This window comes from Aedes aegypti, chromosome 3, assembly GCF_002204515.2.
Source record: "Aedes aegypti strain LVP_AGWG chromosome 3, AaegL5.0 Primary Assembly, whole genome shotgun sequence".
Classification (NCBI taxonomy): Eukaryota; Metazoa; Arthropoda; class Insecta; order Diptera; family Culicidae; genus Aedes; species Aedes aegypti.
In genome coordinates this window covers 53,369,704-53,394,050 of record NC_035109.1, presented here as the reverse complement: position 1 = coordinate 53,394,050, position 24,347 = coordinate 53,369,704, and the positions used below count along the sequence as shown (strand labels likewise).

The 24,347-nt window shown below is 40.3% G+C and overlaps 2 protein-coding genes across 2 annotated transcripts; one reads left to right on the top strand and one right to left on the bottom strand.

Annotated features, from left to right (window-relative positions):
* The first annotated feature begins 632 nt into the window (after positions 1 to 632).
* LOC5576019 (developmentally-regulated GTP-binding protein 2) lies at positions 633 to 13,867 on the top strand. Its single transcript, XM_001662307.2, has 3 exons — positions 633 to 863; positions 931 to 1,796; positions 13,503 to 13,867. The coding sequence occupies exons 1-3, from the start codon at positions 800 to 802 to the stop codon at positions 13,662 to 13,664; spliced, it is 1,092 nt and encodes a 363-aa protein (XP_001662357.1). The 5' UTR covers positions 633 to 799; the 3' UTR covers positions 13,665 to 13,867.
* Positions 13,730 to 23,474, bottom strand: LOC110677834. Its single transcript, XM_021849455.1, has 4 exons — positions 23,367 to 23,474; positions 22,882 to 23,298; positions 22,741 to 22,825; positions 13,730 to 14,060 (listed from the first exon to the last, which is right to left on the bottom strand). Exons 1-4 carry the CDS (start codon positions 23,383 to 23,385, stop codon positions 13,910 to 13,912), a joined length of 672 nt encoding a protein of 223 aa, XP_021705147.1. The 5' UTR covers positions 23,386 to 23,474; the 3' UTR covers positions 13,730 to 13,909.
* Between the last annotated feature and the right edge of the window lie 873 nt (positions 23,475 to 24,347).

Sequence of the window (24,347 nt, the reverse complement as noted above, 5' to 3'; positions counted from 1 at the left end):
CCTACAACGCAACTCTGAAATTCAAGTATGTAGGTAATAGGGTCCTAAAGCCCTGTCCCAATTTTAGTGCCACACGCTTAAGTTTAGGCCTATAACACATGTTTACTCAATTTTCTAATGTTTTCCGTTGGTTTGAGTTCAAAAAACATTGTTTTATGTTTTTTTTTAGTTTCTGTCACACCACATGGCTTAAACTCAAATTTTGAGTGTATTTAGTTTTCCATGTCCCTTCCGAAATGCCAGATAGGAACAACCCCAGTGTTAAAACTAAAACCCCTGTGGTGTTTTTGTCGACTAAGTGAACGTCAAACATGATCAAAAGTGTCAAAGTTCATTTTTGGACCCAATTTGTAAATTAAAGTTTAGCTATGATAGAGCCGTTATTTGAGAGGGAAAAATTGCTTAACTGATTGCAGTAACATGCTCTTTCGTGTTATTGAATAAAAACAAGATTTCATTAGAAATTAATTTTAGGACCCGATTGCCTTCGTCATCGCGAATAGCAAACCGTTGATTGGAGCGAGGATTGGAGAGCCGAACTTCGACCCTGATTTTTGATTTTCTCAAACACTTATCTGGGAGCCCTTCTCGGTGAAATATTTCTCACCGCTGTCAAATGCGGTCGCGCACAACACCCGTTCTGTCACAGCTCAGTCGGTCGGTGCGTGTTTTTCATCTTTCTTCGCCTCGTTCATCGCGGAATCGCGATCCGTCGTAATTTCCTTTCGGAAAATCCATTCAGAATCGGTTCATTTCCTCGTATTTTTTGTGTAGCGCTTCGTTAAAGTGTCGCTCCATCATGGGTATCCTGGAGAAAATCTCCGACATTGAAAAGGAAATCGCCAAAACCCAAAAGAACAAAGGTAACCTTTTGGCTTGTTTTGATTTTATGTAGATGTTGGATGACCGGATTTTGATCTCCCTCCGCAGCAACTGAATACCACTTGGGATTGTTGAAGGCGAAACTTGCCAAGTACCGGTCGCAGCTGCTCGAGCCCTCAAAGAAGGGCGAAAAGGGTGAGGGTTTCGATGTGCTGAAATCCGGCGACGCACGAATTGCGCTGATCGGGTTTCCCTCGGTGGGAAAGTCTACGTTGCTGTCGACGTTGACCAAAACGGAATCCGAAGCGGCGAACTATGAGTTCACCACGCTGACGTGTATTCCGGGAGTAATCGAGTACAAGGGAGCCAACATCCAGCTGCTGGATTTGCCGGGAATCATTGAAGGTGCCGCCCAGGGCAAGGGTCGTGGTCGGCAGGTTATTGCCGTGGCCCGAACGGCGGATCTGGTCCTGATGATGTTGGATGCCACGAAGCCTAATGTGCACCGCGAACTGCTGGAGTACGAGTTGGAATCGGTGGGACTAAGACTGAACAAGAGGAAACCGAACATCTACTTCAAGATTAAGAAGGGAGGCGGCGTGAGCTTCAATGCAACATGCACCCTGACGAGATGCAATGAAAAGATGGTCCAGACGATTCTGCACTCGTTCAAGATCTTCAACGCTGAGGTGCTGTTCCGAGAGGACTGCACTGAGGATGAGTTCATCGATGTGGTCACGGGCAATCGAATCTACTTGCCGTGCATTTACGTGTACAATAAGATCGATCAGATTTCGATTGAGGAGGTGGATCGTCTGGCTCGGCAGGATTTCAGTGTGGTAGTTAGTTGTAATATGCATCTAAACCTGGACTACCTGTTGGAGGTGCTGTGGGAGCACCTGATGCTGATTAGAGTGTACACCAAGAAGCCCGGCGCGCCTCCAGATTTCGACGATGGATTGATCCTGAGAAGGGTAAGGATACATATATGATTTATGGGGCTTTGGGAGCTAGTTCGCGAGAATCGCTATCCCCTTTTCAAGGGACGTTGTGTCAAACTTTTATTGTATTTTGAAGATTTTTATGCTAGGAAAAAGTGGGGCAAAGAACCACTGATGATATCATGCTACAAAACATGCAAACTCATGAAAACTAATATAACTAGGGCAAACGCTCCCTTAGTGAAGGTAGCTCCAATAGTAGAGGTAGTGTATTTTGGTATGTTTGGCTAAAACATGACTGTATGATTTTTTTCTAGGATGCACGATGCGAAAATGATACAAGTAATCGAATAATATCCATTAAATTCAATCATTAAACTATTTAAAACAATTACTTTGCTTAAAATGTTTTGCTCCTTTGCACCTGGTGCATCAATGGAGGGTCCCATAAGAAATCAATGGTTTGCGCCACTAAAAGGAATCATTCTTAACCCTCTAATACCCAAATTTTTGTTTTCGATCTAAATATTATTTTTCGTTATATAAAATCATTCTAAACACGGTTTGGGCAATGAATTATTTTTCTTCGCAAATTTATGAATTTTGATTTTTGATTTTTATTATTTTTATTTTTGAACATCCCTATCCTTTTAATTTTTTTCTTGAAGCCGCTTCTGGTTACTGATTTTTGACAATAATAAAAATTTGAGTTTTTAATATACTTTTGAAAATATGATTTTTTAAATTTTTTTCTGGAACATTTTTTATTTTCCGTGTAACTAACGGAAAAAAACAGATTTGAAATTATTTCAATACCATCAGGCTCTTCTTCTGTGATAGGTTGATCGTAGAAAAATATAAAAGTTTCGATTTTTTATAATACACGTTAAATGAATCCCAGGCATTTGTAGGTTATATAAGAATACAATTTTTCAAACAATTTTCAATAATACAAATAAGTTTCAAAAATCATAAAAAACGTTTCTTATATGCGTGTTATGAGTCAAGGTTTAAGCCAAAAATAAAATCATTTTAATTTCCGAGCTACGAAAAAATACACAAAATTACAAAGTGTACCCCGTCTAAAGGCGGGGTTGGGTATTAGAGGGTTAAAACATACCTCTACTAAAGGAACAGTGTTCCTATTATTGGTGCAAGACATTTTGCTGGGAAATTTCAAATAAAACGTGACTTTTATACATTTGAATGATAGAAGAGTTTGAAATCTATCGACTGATATGTTTTTTTCACTACACGTTAATGCTTCCAGTGGGCTAGTTGCCCTTTGAAGGAAGCACCACACTAGACAACGGACTAGCATGCAACGCCCAGTGGCACAGTCGGAAAACATTCCTCTCGAAAAGTTTTTCGGCCTGAGGCGGGAATCGAACCCACACTCCTTAGCACGATGCGGCTAAATGCCTCGGTGACACTAACCGCACGGCTACGAAGCCCACAAATTTATGATTCTATCGCTATGTTTTAGCAGTTTTTCCTTAGGTGCACCACTAATGGTACATTTGTCCTATAGTAAAAATGCACGGATTAAGTTGAAATTTGGTATGATTTCTTTGTTAAATGAACATCAAAACGAGCATGGTGTTAAGTTTGATAAAATAGGTAATCCATCATATCGCAGAGCAGGTAGCAGGACCGTTTTAGAGACTTGTTCTTTATTTCAATGTAAATCTCTAAAAGGTCTCTGAAGTTTCTACTTTTTTTCTCCTTGCAGAGTATTTAGATTGAAATACCAAGTAGCTACTCTAGCAGATCCCAAAGATTCCCACAGGAGCTCTTCGATGTCAAGAAAATATTGGCTAGCTTTTTTTAAGGATACGAATACTTTGCAAATATTTCTGACGAAAAATCTAGACATTTTTTGTCGTGTTTGGCTGATTTTCTGGTATAGGTATTGCATGGGGGTAAAGGGAACTTTGCACCTGAAAAGAAAAGTAGTCGGCTTTCTTGTTGCGTGGGAAATTTCTTGCAAGAAATGCAAAAATGTCGGTTCAAATGGAGCTAGCTGTATAAAACTTTTTAACCATTTCTTCCGCAGAAATTTTTATTTTTCTTGAGCGGAACAACCTACTTAGCTTAATCTTCGACTGTAAGTCAAACTGTGTGAATCTCCAACTTGTCTTCTGAAGGAATCTGAACAGAAGTTTTTCGAACGGAACGGAATACCAACTGAACATTATTCAAACAGTTCATCAGAAACTCGTCATAGACTGCTTAAATTTAATTTAGAAATTTAGTAAGGAATGCGTTCAGCAATTTTGTAAAAAATATGTGAATAATTTCAAAAAATTTACCACAAATTCAAAATTTAAATTAGACATTTATCCGCTGATTATATTTATTTTATTTTATTTATTAAATTTATCAACAGGCTTCGTAGCCCCAATGATATTGTCTAAACTAAGGACAGCAATACAAATTAAAAAAAAAAAAAACTAGATCACAAACATAATTTTGGTCACAGTCTCAAACATAATGATAAACGTTGTCAGGCAATTAAAAAAAACACTTAACATATAATCGTTGTCGTTATCCGCTTCTACCAGCAAAAAACTCCGAAAATCTTCGACGAAGCGATTCACAGCGGTGAGGTGAAAGTCAAACAGTAGGGCAATCCTGTTGAAGACGCGCTGGATACCGATGATCACCCCATGCATTCCGTAGTTAGTTCTTCGTAGTGGCAAGCGTAGCATAACATTGTTCCGGAGTGATCGTGACTGGGCGTGTAAACCATTTTTTTCCAGGATGAAGGCACAATATATCCGTCTTTGTAGCGTGTCTGCAACCATAAGAGCTCTGCAGACGTCCCTTCTGGTGCGAAGTAGCTCTAGATCAATCAGCTGGCATCGACTCTCGTAGCTTGGCAGTCGGAACGGGTTTCTCCATGGCAGTTTCCGAAGTGCAAACCGAAGAAAGCGGTGCTGTACGGACTCAATCCTTTCGGAGCCGTTGTCGTAAGCGGGGCTCCAGACCGCGGAACACGCGGAACAGTATTCCAAAGTGGAGCGCACGAGCGAGCAATATAGGGACTTTAAGCAGTAGACGTCTGTGAAGTTCTTTGCAATCCTGAAGATGAATCCCAATTCCAGAACATTGCCTTGTCGACAATGTACGTAACATGCGGCTTGAATGTCAGCTTTGAATCCAGAATCACCCCGAGATCTTTTACTTGGTTCACACGATCGATTGTAGTTCCCAGCAGGCAGTAGTCAAATATTATCGGCTGTCTTTTCCTTGTAAACGTTATAATGGAACACTTCTTTGGGTTAACTACCATACGGTTCAGGAAACACCAATCGGCAAAGTGATCAAGCTGTTGTTGCAAAACCCCACAGTCGGCAATGGAGTGGATCTTAAGAATCATTTTGAGATCATTAGCATATGATAGCCGAGGACTTCTGATGGCCGAATGAACGTCATTAAAATAGTCAAATGCGGCGGACAGATCGGTGTAAATAACATCCGTTTGTGATCGTTCTACCATGCTGTCGGTTATAAACGATGTCAAACAGAGCAAATTGGTTGCCGTGGAACGACCGGCAGCAAACCCGTGTTTATCAGGACAAAGGTGTTGCTTGCAGTGCGACAGAAGTGGTTTCATGATAACGAGTTACAACGAGTACGCCACCATCAGTAGATTTCTTGCTGTTATCTGGACTCCGATCACAACGGAAAACTTCGTAATCTGGTCCAAAAATTTGGCTAGACAAAGTTCGAGAATCAAGCCACGTCTCGATTAAAACGATGATATCAAAACTGGAACCCGGAACAGCCAAGCGGTAGTCCTCCACACATGAGTTAATTCCACCAACATTTTGGTAGTTAACTACGATGTCCTCGAATCGTTTTGGTACGGGATCGCTGATGTTCCTGAAATCCATGTAAATATCAGGCGACGACTGAGGGCGTACAGAAGGAAAATACTCGCCGTGATTGGATGCTTGGAAGACCCTCTCTCCACATCTGACTACAGGACCGGAACGACTTTGATGAACGGAGCCAGCAGAAGGCAGGACTGCGTCAGAGGAATCAAGGGCTAGAGTGCGTTCCGGGTGTCCAGGAGGGGTTGAGTCCAGGGCCAGCATTGGTAGAAATTCGGATGAAGATTTCCAAATCGAATTCTCGGCGTCGATAGTCTCGGCATGAACTGATAGAGTACTGGAACACGGAAATCCCGGGATCTAAAAAATCCCGAATCCCGGGATATTTTCGAAAATCCCGGGATTTCCCGAAATTGCATGTTGAGCTAGAAAATACTGTTGTATTATTTTCTTATAATGGAACAAAACAAGCTGCATATTTTTCTGGTGACTGTTGATACAAGAATGTATTTTAGTTATTGTATTTTGCTTACTAAATAACCGTTTTTATTGAGGTTTATCGCAGTAATTAAAAAGGTCGTTGTCGTCATTTTAACTGTGCTTGTCTGGAAGTGATGCCGGCCAGAAACCAAAGTGGTGTCAGTCATGGTCGTTGGTGTCGCGATGATACTGCAAAGACTATACTTTTTTTCTGATATGTTAGTAACGTAATTTCCAATATACTGTAATAGGTTTTTCTACAGTTTGTTCCGTTTGTCAAAAAATGCTTAGATGGTTGAAAAACATTAAAATTTTATCGATGCCACTTTATCTTACAATAACCGTTTTAGTTTGCCCAGTGTACCTCACACTTTTCCAGGACTAACATGCCTGTGGCTGTCATGCTAATAATTTAATAGCATAAAGATTCCATATGACACAACAATGTAAATAATTTTGGTTGAATTCTAGAGTGATTGGTATCACCTATACCTTATGTATCACTTTTGATTTATTTTTTCTTTTACTTTAATAAATGCCCATTGACTTCAACTGCAGATGAATTGAATCTAACAGAACATTGTTTTTGCCTATTTTAATCCGACTTAACCTTCAAAAACAAGTTCGGTTATTATGAAACTGCTCTATAAAACTAAATATTGCTTTAATGCCCGCTCCGGCCGTTCTATATTCGTTTTGGAAGCATCTAATTTGTGTCCCGGGATCCCGGGAAATCCCGGGATTTTTAAAAATAAAATCCCGAATCCCGGGATTTTTTCGAGTCCGGGAAACAAGACCCTATAGGTACGACGAATCGGCCCAAACATTCCGTCTCCAATCGTCTTAGTCGAATTGGTCGAATAGGAGATGATCTAGCGAAGCTATGCCTTCACCACACTGGCAAGTCTCGTGTTCGACGATGTTATTCCGCTTGAGGTGTGACGGCAGTGGTTGCTTATCAGTTTGGATAAATGATATCTCTCCGTGAAAAAAAAAACAGAATATTTAAACCAGGCTTGCGTTGAGGCGATTGAAAGAATACTCTGACAAAATCTGCCTTTAATGTCCGCATTCCAAGCTGATTGCCACTAGTTGATAGATCTTGTCCGAATAGGATAAGCTATGTCCAAACATGTGAACCGATATAGTAATCTGATCCACCCGATTGGCATGCTCCTTTTGCTGCTCCGTCAACTGCTTCATTTCACGGTATATTATGATGACATGGTACCCATAGGAATCATTATCAATCTCTTTTCTTATATGGATTTGATCAATGTTTTAATTTCATACCACGCCGACGAGTGATAAGAAGTGATTCTTATGCTGGAAAGAGATTCAAGGCTACTTAAGCTATCCGTGAGTACTACATAGTCGGCCCTCGGCATAGCTGCGATAATTTATGTGGCTTACCGAAGTGCGAGCAACTCCGCATGAAAGACAGAAACTTGATTTGGATTATTGGCATTAGCGTAACTTGAACTCAAATCTAGAGGGGGCTTGACTCTTCTGATCGAAAAAATCCCTTAAGTAAAGCGTATGCTTAGCATGAGAGTAAAAATTTTCTAGGGGGGGCTTGAACTTTTCTAGGGGGGTCTAAGCCCCCCCTAGCCCCCCCGTATTTACGCCAATGGATAGAATTGGCTGACCAAGCTCATTTACTACATAGACATAGGCAGTTCCATCAATTGTTTTGGAACCGTCTGTAGCCAGATTTGATGCAAATGCATTCGGATATCGATGTTCGAGAAGATTGCGGACGACTTCGCTAGCTTTCAAGGAGGGGTTTCTTGATAATTCGAACGATACCGTTTTATCTGTAGTTACTACTTTTTGTCACATGCCTGATTCGAACTCAAAGCATGGCAGTACTTCGAATGTTTCCACTTGCTTGCCGTCTTGTATAAGCCATGTACTGTAAAATACTACGACGGATCCAGGTTGGAGCAGAGCCATCGATTGTCGTCTTTACAAATTTATCATTCCAAGATTTGATGGAATACCTTCTTCCGGTGAATTTCTGCGTGTGAGCCAAGACGAGTTGCTCTCACCTCGAGTGACGTGAGACGATTAATGTTAATAAAATGGGAACGAGTCGATAATTGTCACCTCATTCGATTCGTCTCACCTCACACGCCGCGCAGAATAAGCACCAAAGGTGTAAGTCTTGCCATCACCTCTAGAGAAGCCGTTTGAGTTTTTTTTTGTGGATCCAAGTAAAATACGTACCTTACCTTACCTTACCAGTCAGGCTAAGGCCTGGGTGGCCTCTGCTGTACGTAGGAGACGTCTCCATTCGACTCGGTCCATGGCTGCCCGTCGCCAGCCACGCATTCTGCGAAGGGTCCGCAGATCGTCCTCAACTTGATCGACCCATCTTGCTCGCTGCGCACCACATCGTCTTGTACCGGTCGGATTGTTTTCGAGAACCATTTTCACCGGGTTGGTATCCGACATTCTGGTGACATGCCCGGCCCACCGCAGCCTCCCAATTTTTGCGAGGTGGACAATGGTTGGTTCTCCCAGCAGCTGGTGCAAATCATGGTTCATCCACCTTCTCCACGTTCCGTCTTCCATCTGCACTCCGCCGTAGATGGTCCGCAACACCTTCCGTTCGAAAACACCAAGGGCGCGTTGATCCTCTGCACGAAGGGTCCATGTTTCGTGCCCATAGAGGAGTACCGGTCTAACCAGCGTCTTGTAGATGGTTAGCTTCGTGCGATGGCGAACTTTGCTCGATCGGAGCATCCAAAGTAGGCACGATTTCCAGCAACGATGCGTCTCTGGATTTCTCTGCTGGTGTCGTCGGCGGTCACCAGTGAGCCCAAGTACACGAAATCTTCGACAACCTCGATTTCATCACCGTCAATATGAACTCGAGGTGGGTGGCGTGCCCGTTCTTCTCTTGAGCCCCTCGCTATCATGTACTTCGTCTTCGACACATTGATGTTCAGTCCGATTCGCCTAGCTTCAGCCCTTAGTCGGATGTACGTGTCCGCCATCGTCTCAAAGTTGCGTGCAACAATATCAATGTCGTCGGCGAAACCAAGTAACTGAAAATTCGAAGGGACTCGAGAGTGTCCCTGATACTCGGACTACGCACATCACTCGCTCCATCGTCGCCTTGATTAATCTTATCAGTTTGTCCGGGAAACCGTATTCGTGCATAATCTGCCATAGCTGTTCTCGATCGATTGTATCATAGGCCGATTTAAAATCGATGAATAAATGATGTGTGGGTACATTGTATTCGCGGCATTTCTGCAACACCTGGCGGATGGTGAATATCTGGTCCGTTGTTGCTCGTTCGCCCATAAATCCTGCCTGATATTGTCCAACGAATTCTCTAGCAATTGGTGATAGACGGCGGCATAGAATTTGGGAGAGTACCTTGTAGGAGGCGCTCAAAATTGTGATCGCACGATAATTGGCGCAATCCAACTTGTCGCCCTTTTTGTAGATGGGACACACGACACCTTCCATCCACTCCTCCGGCAATACTTCCTCCTCCCAAATCTTGGAAATAACTCAGTGCAGCGCTCTTGCCAGTGCATCACCACCGTATTTTAGCAACTCGCTCGGAAGTTGGTCCACTCCAGCGGCGTTGTTGTTTTTCAACCGTCTAATCTCCGTTACTAATCTCTTGGAGATCTGGAGGCGGAAGTCTTTCGTCGTCCGCGCGTGCTCCCAAAGTTATTTCCGTGCCACCTCCGCTACTGGCCACATCACCATTAAGGTGCTCGTCGTAGTGCTGCCGCCACCTTTCGACCACCTCACGTTCGTTCGTGAGAAGATTTCCGTCACAGTCTCTGCACATGTCGGCTTGTGGCACAAAGCCTTTGCGCGAACGGTTAAGCTTCTCGTAGAACTTCCGTGTGTCTTTAGCGCGGAACAGCTCTTCCATCGCTTCGCGGTCTCGTTCTTCTTGATGGCGCTTTTTTCTTCGGAAGATCGAGTTTTGTCTGTTCCGCGCCTGTTTATACCGTGCCTCGTTCGCTCTCGTGCGGTGCCACTTCCAACTGCTGCGCGTATTCTTGGGCTACTTCTGAGTCCCGTAGCCGCGTTCATGTCGCCAACAACGAGTTTCACGTCACGCGGCGAGCATCCGTCATAAATCTGCTCCAGTTGCGCGTAAAACATCTCCTTCTCGTCGTCGGGTCTCCCTTCGTGTGGGCAGTGTACGTTGATGATGCTGTAGTTGAAGAAACGGCCTTTTATCCTCATCTTGCACATCCTTGCGTTGATCGACTGCCACCCGATAACGCGTTGTCGCATCTTGCCCAACACTATGAAGCCAGTTCCTAGCTCATTTGTGGTGCCACAGCTTTGATAGAAGGTAGCCGCTCGATGCCCGCTTTTCCACATCTTCTGTCCAGTCCAACAAAGTTCCTGCAGCGCTACGATATCGAAGTTACGGGGATGTAGTTCGTCATAGATTATTCTGTCACAACCTGCGAAACCAAGTGACTTGCAGTTCCATGTTCCAAGTTTCCAATCGTAATCCTTATTTCGTCGCGTGGGTCTTTGCTGATTGTTCCGGGTCGTATTATCTCCTATGTTATTCGCAATAAGGTTTTTTACGGGTGTCTTATTGGGCCTACGCCAACACTCCTGTCTCGCCGGAGCGCCATCGTGCCAGCTCTGTTTAACGTCCCAACTAACACTAGGACGATCGCGCTGATGGGGGTACCACCTTGGATTTAGCTGTGCGCGATTCAGCATTTCTTACTCAGCCGCTGGATACCAGAACAGACGCTGTTTGAGTCGCACCTCCTGGTGAACAGACGCTCGAGACGTACCTTCTCAATCTAGCTGATGTCAGAAGGACAATAGTGCCCAGGCTGCACTACCAGCTAAGTACGCAACCCTTAGCTGGCGGTCTTTGTCATCGTTTGACCCGTGGAAGCGTGAGGTAGGAACTTGTGAGGACCAGAGCTGTGTTGAACGCTCCTTCCTAGTTGTCGACTCACCGTTTTGCAGCCTAAAAAAATACGTACCTATGCAGTTCCATTAGATCCGGTCTACAGTAATCGAATCTTTTTCAGAGGCGCAACGGAAAAATATGGACCCGTTGTCCAAGATCGGCTAACGTAAGAATTGTACATAATCAGAAGAGCGCCAGGATCGGCACCCCATGCTTGGCCAGCAACGGACTTCATGAAGTTGATGAACAGCCCCGTGCGATGCTTAACCTTCCAGTCGTCGCGCGGTTTACCACCGTCAGAACCACCACGCTGCTGTTGTGAACGAAAAGCGAGGTTTTTTCAACAGTGTTGTACAAAATACGCGCGACGACTGAAGTGTTAAGATTGAAGAAATATTTTCCCCAGTGTAATGTAGGTGATAAGTGTAGTCTTAACAGTTTCTACGATGAGCTGTACTCTAAAATTTGATGATGATAACTTTTATGGAGACATTTACGCCAAAGCTATGGGACGGAAAGAGTTTGCTGCCGATAGAGATTTTCCAGGCTTCAGATTCGAAACCACTTGAAAGGTGTTCCAGGCCTCTGGGATGAAACCTGTTTCAAAAATAGTGTTGTAAATTTTAATAAATGATTTCTTGTCGGTGAATGGCAACCTCCGAGTCACTGAGTAAGATATACCATCGACTCCTGGAGCAGTGTCCTTTCCCTTCTGGATAACCGCATCTACATCCGAAGTTGTTAAGCAAGAACTATGGACATAGGTAATTCAGTCTCAATTTGGGAAGTTTATCACATTTTCCATTGTTGATGTAAGTGTAAGTTTGTCCTGGAATATGTTAATCTGTTGTCCATCACGTTATTGTCGATTTTCACCGGATGCACGAACCGGAACTGAACTTTAGGTATCAAAAACGTCACAAAGCTGCTTCCAAGATTGCTTTTTTTCACTTTCACCACTCTTTTGATTTTATTGTCTGCTTCCACATATTCACAATACTTTTCATATTCTAGGATACAATGCCAGACTTTGAATTTTGATCTAGAGTCCTGGCGGACTGCGCTCAATTCATCGTCCCAGAAGGGTTGAGGTACCTTAAATATTGAATATTGAAGAAATGTTCGTATATTGTTTAACTTTCCACAAAAAGTATTGCACTTTCCACTTTCGAGTTGAATGTTGCCCAATCCATTCTTCTGAAATTGATTGCTGAAAACCGTGTTTCTACAATCAGTTCTAGCGATCCACAGGAGATTGGTAGATGATCACTATTGTTAGGATCCTTAATCACCTCCCAGTTGAACATCAAGCTGATCAGTGTTGTAAAGTATATAGACTTGATCTTCTTAGCATGGTTTGATGTTGAATCTTATTAATTTCAAGATTGACCGGATTCAGTAAATATGAAAAAAAAAAATCAATTACAGTTGGGATCGATTTTAATATTTGACTGGTGTTGTAAAACTGTTTACAGCATAGAATTCATTTATGTATTCCAAGAAAAGTCTCATGGTACACATATGTGAAAAGCAAGCTCATATCCACGTTTACGTTTACGAGTCCGTCGTCGAAATCATCTTCAGAAGCAGTTTTTGTGTTCAAAACTGAAATGTACTCGATGAAAATATGTTCACTGCATTTCGGTCGCAAAACAAAGTGCAGGAACTCATTTTTATGTAAACTTTCATGATTTTTTAAAAGATTGTACAGAACTCTTTCACTTTTCAAGCAATGTGGATTTATTCCAACCAAATTAAAAAAAATCATTGATTTGTCCATGTTTGTACTATTAGGATTTATTTAATCCAATTTTGCATGCAAAAACCACTACTTAAAACGGTTGGGGAGAAAAATGTCAATTTGGAAGTCTGTATTTTTTCATGAAAAACAAACTAAATGTTTGCATTTTACTAGAGTTGTAGCAGTTTTGGAATTTTGCATGTTTTACTACATGAATTTTTCTAGTCATTATTTTGCCGCATTTTCGCCTAATAAAAAAAACTGAAATTTTGCACAATAGGGTATTTTTTTATCGGACTTTTAATGAACTGAAACTTTGTAATAAAACGTACCTCAGTACGACGCATTTGGTGGCCAAATATGAGCTCAGTAGCTTAAAGAACCCTGCCGAAGTTAATTAAAAATGTCCATAGGGGGACGGATCTGGCACACGCCTCTCATGCCGAGGACTTGGGATCGAATCCCATCCTCGAGATAGTCACTTATGACGCAAAATTTATAATGACAACTACCTTCGGGAGGGAAGTAAAAGCCGTTGGTCCAGAGATGATCTAGTCCAGGGCTAAAAATCTCGTAATAAAGATAGAAAAAAGTGTCAAGGATTGGATCCAGCTCCCTATCTCCTTTTATGTAGAAGAGCAAACCTTGAAAATTTCATCCCGATTAAAGAGCATCGGTACAACATGGGGTTGTGGTTCTCGCGAACTGTCACCCAATGGATATCACTAACGAATGCATATTCTCTTCCTATTTAGGGCGTATCGGTTGAACACGTGTGTCACGCTATCCATCGAACCCTGGCCGATCAATTCAAGTACGCGCTGGTTTGGGGCACTTCGACGAAATATTCTCCCCAACGAGTCGGAATTTCGCACATTATGCAAGACGAAGACGTTATCCAAGTGGTGAAAAAGTAAATCAGGTATGTTCGTTCTGGGGCAGCATCTTCTGGACTATCGATGCCTATTTCATGATTTATGCGGTTTTCCAATTGAGAGCTGTTTGTGACTGCTAGACAAGCGAAACCATCAAGGCGAGGGATGTCGTTGGAAATGATAAACAGCGCACGATAAGCAGTGGTTAATCATTTATTATTATAAAGTAACTATTATGTATCGAGCATGTTTGCAGTTGAATACATCCGAAAGCCTTGGCGCCTGACTTATTTCGGTACGCGACAAATCGGGCAGCTTAAATTGTTGTTCTCCAGCCAGGAGTCGATACACGGACGATGGAATCCGTGACCGCATTGCAGAAAGCTGTAAATGTTTCCGTTCGTTCCCAGTTTGGCCGAACATATGCTGCAGATTGCTCTGAAATTGAAGATTGTATGATATTTTTTAACTAAACCCCTGGTTACTGCAAAAGATTCTGAGAAGGATGAGATGAAATTCAGGTCATTCAACTACCATCAGTGCACCAGTATCCGCTCATGTTCCAGAAGCCCGCTCACACTGCAAAAAGATAAGTTTACACGAAGTAAATTTGAAAACATTAGCCGCTATACGGTTCAAATCGACAAATAGAATCATACTGTTGACATTTTTGTGTGTATTTATTCAAATTACCTTACTTTTTGAACTCGAAAGCGGGCTACTGGAACATGAGCGGGTACTGGTACGTTGACGGTAGTAGGATGTGTAGCTGTCATGAGAAATTCAAATTGCTCGTATTTGAGCAAATTCAATATTTTTCATTACATTTTCAGGACTGCTTCATTATTTCGTTCAGTTTTATGAGTAATTGGGAATCATAGATTTGAAGCACTGTGTAGGGAAATATCAAATAAACTTCTATTGTGGGCTGTTTTACTATTTGGCAAAAAAATGTTTTCGTACAGAAAGTGAACATACTCGGGTTTTTTGTGTGTTACGATGAACCAGGAGAATTAAAAAATAACTACCCTAGATTAAATTAATTAACTGATTCGCCCCGGCAAATTTTTCGATCATTTTTGAAATCAGCCAAAATAATGGATGTTTCAAGCTAGCAGCAATGATTGAGATTTCAATATTTACTTCTCAATTTTTTAATGAGAAATGTAGCATTTTTAATTTGAAAATAGTCTAGCGATACTCTGTTGTTATTGAACTAATGGAAAAAAAATATTTCAGTAAGTTTTTAAAGTTTATCATTACATAATAGTCGCATTTTTAACTGAAGGTCGTTTTGTATCTATTTGCCCCACTTTTCCTATTCACCCCGTTTTACGGTATATTGAGATGTTCGGTAATCCAATCCGCATTATAAAAACCTTCTAATATCCAAATTTTTATTTTCGATCTAAATATATTTTTTTGTTATCTAAAATCGTTCTAAACGCGTTTTGGGCTATTATTTATTTTTATTCGTAAATTTATGAATTTTATTTTATTCTCCGTGTAGCTAACGGAAAAACAGTTGAAATTATGTTAATACCACCAGACTCTTTTTCTGTGATAGGTTGATTGTAGAAAAATATAAAAGGTATGATTCTTTGTATTACACGTTGAATGAACCTCAGGCATTTTTAGGTTATAAAAATACAAATTTTCAAACATTTTTAAAAAATACAAAAAAGCTACAAAAGTCTTAAAAAAACTGTCCTTATATGCGTGTTATGAGCTAAAGTTTAAGCAAAAAACAATATCATTTCGATTTCCGAGCTACGAAAAAATATACAACATTCCAAAGGGTGGTAGGTCATTTGGCATAAAGTCGTTTGGCATAAAGTCGTTTGGCATAATGGTCATTTGGCATAAAGTCGTTTGGCATAATGGCCGTTTGGCATAATAGTCGTTTGGCATAATAAGTCTGAAATCAAGACTTTCTTAAGATGACTTTCGTTTTTACGTTTCTATAGAATCTTTCTGACCACACTTGTTTTTGGAGTCATGATCAGTGTTGTGAAAAACTCAATTTCTCACAACTCACGCTTGAGATTTTTCATGCGTGAGTTGTCAATCATGCAACTCAGCAGTCAAAAAATCATGGATGAGTTGACTCACCTTTTTAACTCATTGTCTCGCATTTCCACAGTTTACTCAGGTACGGCAATTATTTCTTGTTAGTCTGGTAAAATTATGTTAATCCTTTATAATGTAAACAACAACATTCGGGTTTCACGAGTTTTTGCCGGGTTTTGCGACTGAATAATTTTTTACGGTTTGAGTTGATTGAGTTGATTTTGCGTCAAAATCTCAAGCGTGAGATTTGCGAAGCAGATCTCTAATGAGTTTGCTCTCACAGGAGAGCGTATTGATTGAGATTTTGAGTGTGAGTCTATCAACACTGGTCATGATACAAAATGATACTTTATTCAACATATTATATTATTATTGCTCTTGATTAAACTAAAGCATGTTAGGAAAGTTATTGCCAATAATATTTTATTATATACCCAGAAATTACCCTTCTTTCAAATATTAATTCTTCTTTTAAGTTTCGCTATTGAATAATTTTTTGCACTAAAGATTTTGATAGCACAAATTCCCCCCTCTTTCAAACGTTCTAGGTTTTTTTTTCGAAATGTGATGAAACTTTAATTATAGGTATGAAAAATGTTGAAATTGCACTTTTTTTTTTGTACATAGGTTGTTCTTTTTTAAATATTTTATTGTTTCCAAGTGACAAAAGGGTGGCATTCGATAACATTGATGTACTCACGTTATCAGCGAATGGAGACATCGTTTACTGCAGCTTCTTCGATGGGTTGTGCTACTTTTCCCCGAATGTCAGTTTCCCAAATGTCGTTTCCCTGAATGCCAGTTCCCCGAAAAGTTTTTGGCACTCATAATTGTCGTAACTTTATACATTTCAGGGTGGTGATCGAACTGGCCATCTAATATGCACCCTTCTTTATTTAATTGGCGGTTCTTTCGAGTTTAACCGTCTTCAGCATTTTTTCCAACATGTGTATAACCGAGAATGACAGAATACCTCCTTCTTTTGATTGCTTATCGTTCTTTCTCGTTCACTATCCAGCCACTGAAAACTATTATAGCACCTATTCAAACTGCACCACTTTTCGGGGAAACCGCTCATTCGGGGAAATGACATTCAGGGAATAGGATAATTTGATAAACAGGCATTCCGGGAATCGACATTTGGAAAAACCACATTCGGGGAAAAGTAGTACAAACACTTCGATGATTCTGAACGCAATTGTTGATGTCTTTTCGTTTTATTAGGCCGCAATAATTTTTGTCGTCCAATCTTCTATAGATCTAATCATACATTTTGCCTTCTTTTAAAAATAGGTTGATCTTTATATTTATACTGTTTTAAATTTTATTATTAAGTAAAGCTAATTGTTAACCATTTTTATATTTTGCTGGTCTCTCAACTTTTGCAAGACGTGCTGTTTGCAAACGAGATCATCCTTTCGAAATATGCTGGAAAAATATTATCTCAATCACAAATTTTCCCTTCTTTCGATAAAAGACGGTGTTTTTGATGTACACTTCAAAAATTAATATATTTATATTGAATGATTGAATAGTTTTGCCACAAATGTTTTCTTTTAAAAATGCGTTGTTCATTGGAGTTATACTTTGAGAAGATTTTTTTTTTTTAAACATTTTAAACGAAAAATAATCTGCTCTCATATACTTATAGGATATTTTTTCATTATGCTGCAGTAGTAGATCTTTGAGGCTTTTTATATTTTGCAAATAAATTTCCCCTTCTTTTATCAAGTAATTTTCATCAAGTGTTACGTCCAAACTGGAACAGAGCTTGATCTGTAGCGGAATATTCTATGAGCGTTCCCTTTATGAATTACTGCGAACTTTCTTTGCCAATTTACTATATTCAAATATGTATATCGCAACAAGCTCAAAGATACTCTATGTTCTGGGATATAGAAAAAATAATATTCCAAAAAGATCTTCCACAAGACCCGTCACGAGTTGTATTTAGTGCTATCTCCGAACGAACACCACGCTTGTTGAGAACCTACCAAAATGTTTGCTATGGGCTCAGTGGTGTTGATCTCGGTAAAAGCTTCGAAAATGGCGATATTCATTCTAAGTTAATGATTATGCTAAACGGCCATTATACCAAATGACCATTATGCCAAACGGCCATTATGCCAAACGGCTTTATGCCAAACGACCTTATGCCAAACGACCATTATGCCAAACGGGGTACAATCATTCCAAAGTGTACCCCGTCTAAAGGGGTTGGTTGGTTGGTTGGTTTGACTTTATTAACGAGATTTTTAGCCCTAGGCTAGTTCATCTCGGGACCAACGGCTTTACTTCCCTTCCGAAGGAAGTCGTCACTATAACTTTTTACGTCATAAGTGACTATGTCGGGGATGGGATTCGATCCCAGGTCCTCGGCGTGAGAGGCGAGTGTTCTAACCACTACACCAGGTCCGTCCCCACTAAAGGGGTTGGGTATTAGAGGGTTAAATATTAAATTATTGTGCAAATTGAATTCGTGATACCAGTGTGGGAAGTGAGTCCGCCCAGTGAATCTCCAGGATAGACTCTGAGAGGACTAAAGTGTAAATAGTTCAAAAAAAAAAGTTTGCTTGTTAATTAGTTTTTGAATTTAAAATTGGAGTTTAATTTTATATATTTTCTTTGGGTTATTTTTTTAGTTTTTTCATCTTTTTATTATTCTTAAATTTAAATACATTATCAAATTAATTAGTAACAATTGTGTTGTAGATACACTAAACGATAGATGTATTTCCTATTTAACTCACCAACCGAAGCATCAATTGTGACACACATACATAGTTAGCTAAGCTGAGTGTAGCAACGATTGCGCTATTTACGAGCATGCATGCACAAGGCATGGCACACTATTTTGCCATTTTATGGTTGCTGAAAGTAGTAAAAGCTGTGTCCACAACGTTTTCAAGATATAAGATCGTCTAACGAAAGTAGGGTTTTTGAATTAACGCCACTTGGAAATGAATTTAGGAATCTGTATAATTTTGTGCACAATATGCCCATCGCAAGTAGAAGAACGAAATGATGTTAAATCTAAAAAAAAAGGGATGTTAGGGTGTAATCACAGACAAACAGACGCCACACTCTCATCATTGTCCATCGACCACCTTTTTAACGGGCGATTCAAAAATATGGTAGGTGGCCAATCCGCCACCCGCAGCGCTCGCATCGTTTTTGTTCGCGTTTGACGTTTGCACACTACCGCCATCTATTGGCCCGTCGGCCAAATACAATAATTTTAGCATTGGGCGCACATGTCCTCATGACTATGATTTTGATCGAGATTTGTTCTAAGTGTTACGTCTGTTTGTCTGTGGTGTATTGATTGTTGCTTCTAGAGACCGAGAATACCTCTGCATCTCCACAATCACCACAGGAAGGGTGTTTATTAGTGAGGGAGGAAAAAATCTGGGAGTCACCTCTGGTCGGTGATGCGATCCATGGACAAGGGGGAAATATACGACCTTTATTTAAAGCTAGTTTTGTATTTTTGTCCCGAGAAGTTTTTGGTAGAAGCTTTAAAAAATACGTCAACATCTATAATGTCGAACAATTCAAAAGACGTTTTTATTAATGACGAAAACTGAAAATTACATGTATATATTTTAAATTATATGAAACAGGAATAATGCCGCCACTTGTAGTGACGAACCATACATAGTTTGTTTGAAAATGACACATGAGTATTACTGTGCATTTTGTCTCGATATGGTAGAAGTTTTAAAAAACCCTCCCCTTGGTTATGCGACCTTGCCGCGATGGGAGGGCATAATCCATTAGCCCATATGATGGAAACCACAGGCGTAACCTGTAGTGGTGGTATCACATTTTGGCATTTTTTGCTTAAAGCCGCGTCATAATTCATATGGCATAGACGCAATAATATCTCGGATGTTGTTTTTTTTTTTTTTTTTTTTTTTTTTTTTTTTTTTTTTTTTTTTTTTTTTTTTTTTTTTTTTTTTTTTTAAATCTTTATTTGAGTGTATTTTAACGCACGAGGGCTAGTTCTACACTTATATCTCGAATGTGATCCAACGGACATTCTGCGTCATTGATAGAATTGATGCCCATTTCAAATAATTAATCTATTCGAAGTGGACATTAATACTATTGGTGACGTTCAGTTTGCCTTTTGCTAACCAGAATGATCCGTAGCCACTCTTACTATTAGCTAGCTAGATACATCGTTATCATATACGACGTAGGGAATACTTAGGAACTCTTAGGAAAATTACTAGTAGATTCACTGAGTAGAAATAAGTGGCGACAATCTTATTTTAATATGGTTTTTACATTGCCATAATAAGAAATACCTCTTTTGTAACAGCGGTATAAATAATCTAATTCCAGCTTCATTTTCGCATAATTTACAAAGTAGGCGTTGTGAAGCATTGCATTTGCCACCGAAAAGTGAATCTTGTAGGAGACTGTAATAGAAGCCTAAGGTAACTTTACTCTTCAATATTCACTATAAAAATGACTATGGAAAGTAAGACGCTGAGATCGATCATTAGGGTACACTTGCTAGTTTCGAAAAATTGTTGAACAGACAAGTAAAGTGACTTTTTTTCTTTAAGGGTATATGAACGTAATGACCAATAAATGCTTTTAACAACAAAAAATGAAATTAACTAGAACTACTACTAAACAGCCTAATTTTGTTAAGACTTGACGACACTTGACATTTAAGACTCTAATCTTACGTAAAAGACAATAGTAATCATAATAGCACTTGAATGACAAATTATTCAAAACCATTTCGACTAGACAGTATTAGTAATGCACTACTATTGTGTGTGTGTATACAATCCATCTCCCACTGACCGGCAGTGCTTTTATGGAAGAAAATTGTATGCATGTATATTTGATACCCTTCGATATATTTATATCTGCAGACAATTTTAACCCGGGAGATGAAAGGTGATAGCTCTACTGAAATTCCAACGACCCATTTCAAGAATGGCAGTAAATACACACACATTCTGAGGTCATTTTCATATACAGTAAGCCCCGCATAAAAACACCCAGATATCAAATGGATATATGAAATGTTTTTACACTTCCCGAATCGAAAATTAAATTTTCGACCCTGGCACGTATTTAGTTTCAAATGGTAATAGGTGAGTAAATAATAATAATGAACGATTTTACCTGGATGTAATGCTCTTTTTTTCCGTCGCCACACTGAGCTTACCGCCAAATACGATACACTTTTTCACTGCACTGCGCGCATAACATGTTTGCTTCACCCGCCCCCGCAGGAGCAAGCGTCACGGTCAAAGGATCACACACTACTAAATTATCTCGCGGATCACGCCACTTTTCTTCCCCCCACTGCACTGCGCGCGTAACAAGATTGATCCTGTCTGACCGCTTCACCCGCCCCCGCAGGAGCAAGCGTCACGGTCAAAGGATCACACACTACTAAATTATCTCGCGGATCACGCCACTTTTCTTCCCCCCACTGCACTGCGCGCGTAACAAGATTGATCCTGTCTGACCGCTTCACCCGCCCCCGCAGGAGCAAGCGTCACGGTCAAAGGATCACACACTACTAAATTATCTCGCGGATCACGCCACTTTTCTTCCCCCCACTGCACTGCGCGCGTAACAAGATTGATCCTGTCTGACCGCTTCACCCGCCCCCGCAGGAGCAAGCGTCACGGTCAAAGGATCACACACTACTCTATTAGTAATGCACTACTATTTCAAACAAATTCTACACTACTATTTCAAACAAATTCTAATGGAGCTGCTGATTTTCATAATGCTTCCTTTTCTCAGAAGCAAGGGAATATGGGTACTTTTCAAAAACTACCACGTCACAATACTAATAAAAAACAGTGTTCATGTGGGCGCCATTGCCTAGTCCGTCTGAGTATTGGTCCTGGTAGAGGGGAAACTTGGCAAAAGCCAGACCGAGGGTTTAGCCTCAACAAGTTAAGCTGTCAGGCAGCTCCAACTGAATACCATACAACAAAAAAAAAAAAGATATGATAGAAGTTTTAAAAAATACGTCAACGTTCACAATGTCGAACAATTCAAAAGATAATTTTAATAATGTCAAAAAGAGAATAATATACAGTTAACTCTCCCTTACTCGATATTCCGTACCTCGATATCGAGTTAGAGAACCATAGTAAAATTTGGTTTTCATGGCTAACTGGATGGTCCCTTGGATTGCAGATGCACTGGTTTTGTGTTCTGTTAGTCGATACCTCCCTAACTCGATGGTCCCTTCAATATCGAGTAAGAGAGAGATGACTGTATGTATATTGAAATTGTATAAGAAAATAGCATAATGCCGACACTTATAGTGACGAACCATACAAAGTTTGTTTTAATATTACATAAAAGCTACGCTTTCAAGAAAAAATGTGTTATCATAAGCATGAAACGAACTCACCAGTTGGTAATCCATTCTCGACTGAACACAAAACTGACACTAACAGCAAAACTTCTTGGCGTTCCGAAAACAAACCGTCTTGCTTGGACCTTCCCAAATACCTACCCAGCAAGACGCTCCAAAATAGGGAAAAAAAAATCTCCGGCGACGAAAACACGCTCGAAACCGTGAGCAAAATCTATCGGACGACGCAAAACCGAACCGTCCTGCTTGGGCCTCACGAAGCACTCTATAAAGTATAAAACCAATTTTTTACACGAATTTCACGGTAGTGGCTAATTGAAGCATCTTTTGTACCACCCCGTAATGTTATCGGGGTCAAAATCTGTATTTCAAGCTCGGTCCGTATTGCCCCGTATGACCATATTGCTCCGCCAACCCCTAACTTTGTTTACAATTCTCCAAATCTACGATTCCTCAGTACTCATGAAACTAAAATCAATAATAAAGCGAACCTGTAAATTTCATGGAAGTATGTTGACTTATATTTAAACACGAGTAATTTCAATTTTAAATGTTCGTCCCGCAGCCTACGGATTAAATATTATCTTATTATTAGAAATAAGTAAATTGAAATCGTAGGAGAATGTACCTAATTTTCCCCATGAAAAAGTTATCATGCATCTACCATGTTACACTCACCCATCGGCATCTATCGACCAGGACGGATTGCCTCTGGAATAAGACGTTGCCGCGTACTGCAGGGTCTTAAACATATGTTCCACATCTAAAACAAAAGGAACGTCGATTAATGTCCTATTCTAGCGCTTCTATCCACCCCACCGGTATTGAATCCCATGTGTCCATTCTCGATGTGGAACGCCAAACTCCAGTCGAGCAGATCCGACCCGTACCGGCCTATTCGAAACGTGACGCAAACGGGACAACGGACTCTGTTCTTAGACTCCGGATGCACCGCCTTCAGGTGAGTGAGCAATGTGGACAAGCTAAAGCCATCATTCCCACAGTGTGGGCAACGATAGATTTGGAACCCCGTAGAACTGGTCGTTCCACTGTGTTGAAACTTTTGCACGAAATCGTACTGCGTTAGGACGGATTGCACTGGATGGTAAGGGGCGTGTGTCTTACTGAATGCTCCACGCTTCTGGCAACTTTCGCACAGGTCGTAATCATGGCAGCTGAGGCAGGCGTACCGGATCCCAGGGAAGTTCTGAACGCCGCATACGTCGCAGTTGATATCTTGAGGAGGCAAAGAAGTTTGAGAGAACTTAAGGGTTTTGTCAAAATGTTTCAAACTAGGTAGGTACTTTCGTGTATTTTGCTCATTGTGTATACTGAAACTGAACTCGATGACTCACAGTGATAATCGCCTAAGCTGCACTACGTAATATGCATGCACCGTAGAAATCGTCCACATCGCTATAGCTATCAGCAACGATATGTGGTGGAGAGCAGACGTTGAAAAGAGTAAAGCTGCTGCTGAAACGCTAGCGTAAACGTTTGGATACGGTTTTTATATTGCCTAACTTTGGGTGCAAAGTAGCGTTCATAAGAGAATTATAAATAGGGTCGATAGGGGCAGTATGGTCCTCCTAAGCAAAAGTTCTTGAAAAGCATAGAAACACGATATAATTTAATCGATCCATAAGCTGAATTTGTAGTTTGATGTATCTTCTTTCATACCACAGTTGTATTTTGTTAAAAAGATTACTTAGATTTTTTTGTGATCATTTTTGAAAAACACTATTTTGTGTGTGGCTCTACACAATACGGGGCGAAATGGTCCCCCTACGATGAGCATATTGCCCCGTTCCTAGATGTTTCATATAAATTATGTTTTATTGAAAATTGATTTTAGAATCTATACAACTTTGTGCACATAATGCCTATAAACAATGGGAGAACAAACTGCTATGAAAAAAATTGAAAACAATAAACAAACTTTATGCAAAGCTTGTTTTTACATCCAAAATCTTTTAAGATTTCCGTAGTAGCATCAACGTTTCAGATTTGTATGGATATATAAAGTACAAAATCAGATTTTTGCGTCGGTTTTACGGTGGTGGCTAATCGAAGCATACTTTATGAGGTCTTAAGGTTATCGAGTTCAAATTCTGTTTTTTTAAGCTCAAATGAAAGGTGGTCCATTTTACCTCATATGACCATACTGCCCGCCTTCCCCTATCAGTCTCTAAAAAGTGTCTATTTTAATTGGAAGCCCAAGCAAGGAATGAAAATAATTAAAACTTATTTTGATGTTGCACTAAGCGAATATCGAATAGTTGGAA

Excerpts from the sequence above, each read along its gene's own strand:
- LOC5576019 (XM_001662307.2), top strand. The coding sequence starts at position 800 with ATGGGTATCCTGGAGAAAATCTCCGACATTGAAAAGGAAATCGCCAAA. Across the intron at positions 864-930 it reads CAAAACCCAAAAGAACAAAG|CAACTGAATACCACTTGGGA; the intron begins GTAACCTTTTGG and ends CTCCCTCCGCAG. Across the intron at positions 1,797-13,502 it reads ATGGATTGATCCTGAGAAGG|GGCGTATCGGTTGAACACGT; the intron begins GTAAGGATACAT and ends CTTCCTATTTAG.
- LOC110677834 (XM_021849455.1), bottom strand. Across the intron at positions 22,826-22,881 it reads ACACATGGGATTCAATACCG|ATGTGGAACATATGTTTAAG; the intron begins GTGGGGTGGATA and ends CTTTTGTTTTAG. Across the intron at positions 14,061-22,740 it reads TGGTCGATAGATGCCGATGG|AGCAATCTGCAGCATATGTT; the intron begins GTGAGTGTAACA and ends CTTCAATTTCAG.